The sequence below is a fragment of the Tetrahymena thermophila genome (genome assembly GCF_000189635.1).
Source record: "Tetrahymena thermophila SB210 genomic scaffold scf_8254844, whole genome shotgun sequence".
In the NCBI taxonomy this organism is placed as follows: Eukaryota; Ciliophora; class Oligohymenophorea; order Hymenostomatida; family Tetrahymenidae; genus Tetrahymena; species Tetrahymena thermophila.
The window spans coordinates 1-1,340 of record NW_002476591.1 but is presented as its reverse complement, the minus strand read 5'-3'; the positions used below and the strand labels follow the sequence as shown (position 1 = coordinate 1,340).

At 20.7% G+C, this 1,340-nt stretch overlaps 1 protein-coding gene across 1 annotated transcript; it reads right to left on the bottom strand. All coding sequences in view use genetic code 6, as the record gives it.

Annotated features, from left to right (window-relative positions):
* Positions 1-824: 824 nt before the first annotated feature.
* TTHERM_02186720 (ABC transporter family protein) lies at positions 825-1,220 on the bottom strand (the record flags this gene model as incomplete). Its single annotated transcript, XM_001028691.1, has 1 exon — positions 825-1,220. The coding sequence occupies one exon, from the start codon at positions 1,218-1,220 to the stop codon at positions 825-827; it is 396 nt and encodes a 131-aa protein (XP_001028691.1).
* Positions 1,221-1,340: the final 120 nt, after the last annotated feature.

Sequence of the window (1,340 nt, the reverse complement as noted above, 5' to 3'; positions counted from 1 at the left end):
TATAATGAATAGAAAGAATGTATAATTGTTGACTGGAAGTTTTCTGACTTAGAAGTAAGAACTTTGATTAAAAAAAATGAAAAACATTTTTAAGAATAAATAATCTTTACTTAAAATTACTTTAAAAATCAATTTCAAGTAACCTTACTAATCATACCTCTTAAACATATTCATAATTTAAAATTTAAGGAGTATACTATTCACGATTTCCCTATTTCTTGATTTTTTTATTCTCAAAATTAGCTTTTTAGCAATATCCCATCATATTTTAGTATTCTTCTCTCCTTTATAATTTAAAATTACTTTATAGAAGCTAAAATCTGGTGAAAGCAGTATATAAGGATCAATAAATTAAGTAAATCTATCATTTTCTGTTAATAAAACAATATCATAATTAGTATTTAGTATATTTGTTATAGTTATTACAGTGGAATTTTAAAGTATTTCTTTAAATCCTTAAAATTAATAATTAAAGATTACAAAAATAAGAAAAGAATTTAAATATTTGCTCAATTATTTTTAACTTTATGGTTATAGTTTATTAAATAAAAATTTGATTATGAAAAATATGAATAGTAAGTAGTATTTGGAATATATTGAATAAATAGCAGTATATAAAATTGACAAATAGGATTAAATTTTTTAAAATTAAAAAATTTTGAAATGATAGTTACAATTTAAAATGTAAAATAAATATATATTTTAACAATTTTATTTATTAACTATTTGTTTTTTAATATAAGGATAATAAAAAATATTTTTATTTTTATTCATTTTAATAAATATTTTTTAATTTAAATTTTTTTTTCTCTCTTTTTTAAATCTCAATGTTAATCTTTTTTTTTTTATAAATGTGCCTATTTTGCAATATCCATAATAGTTTTAGCATTTTTCTTTCCAGTATGGTTTACCATAGCTTTAAAGTAACTAGAATCTTGCTAAAGTAGTATGTAGGGATCACCAGACTCAATAACTTTACCTTTATCCATTACTATTACCATATCATAATCAGCAATAGTATTAAGTCTATGTGCTACAGTTATTACAGTTGAATTTATGAATCTTTCTTTGATTTTTCTTTAAATTAAATCATCAGTCACCATGTCTACATTGGCTGTAGCTTCATCTAAAATTAAAAGCTTACTCTTTTTTAAGATTGCTCTACCTAAACATATTAACTACTTTTAGCCTACACTAAACACTTCACTTGCATTTGACATATCTGTATGCAATCCTTTCGGCAAAGATTGAATTTTTTCTAAATATAAGTTTATTTATTGTAATAAGGATAAAATATAAAATATATTTACCTGATAATCCTATTTCTTTCATTACTTCTT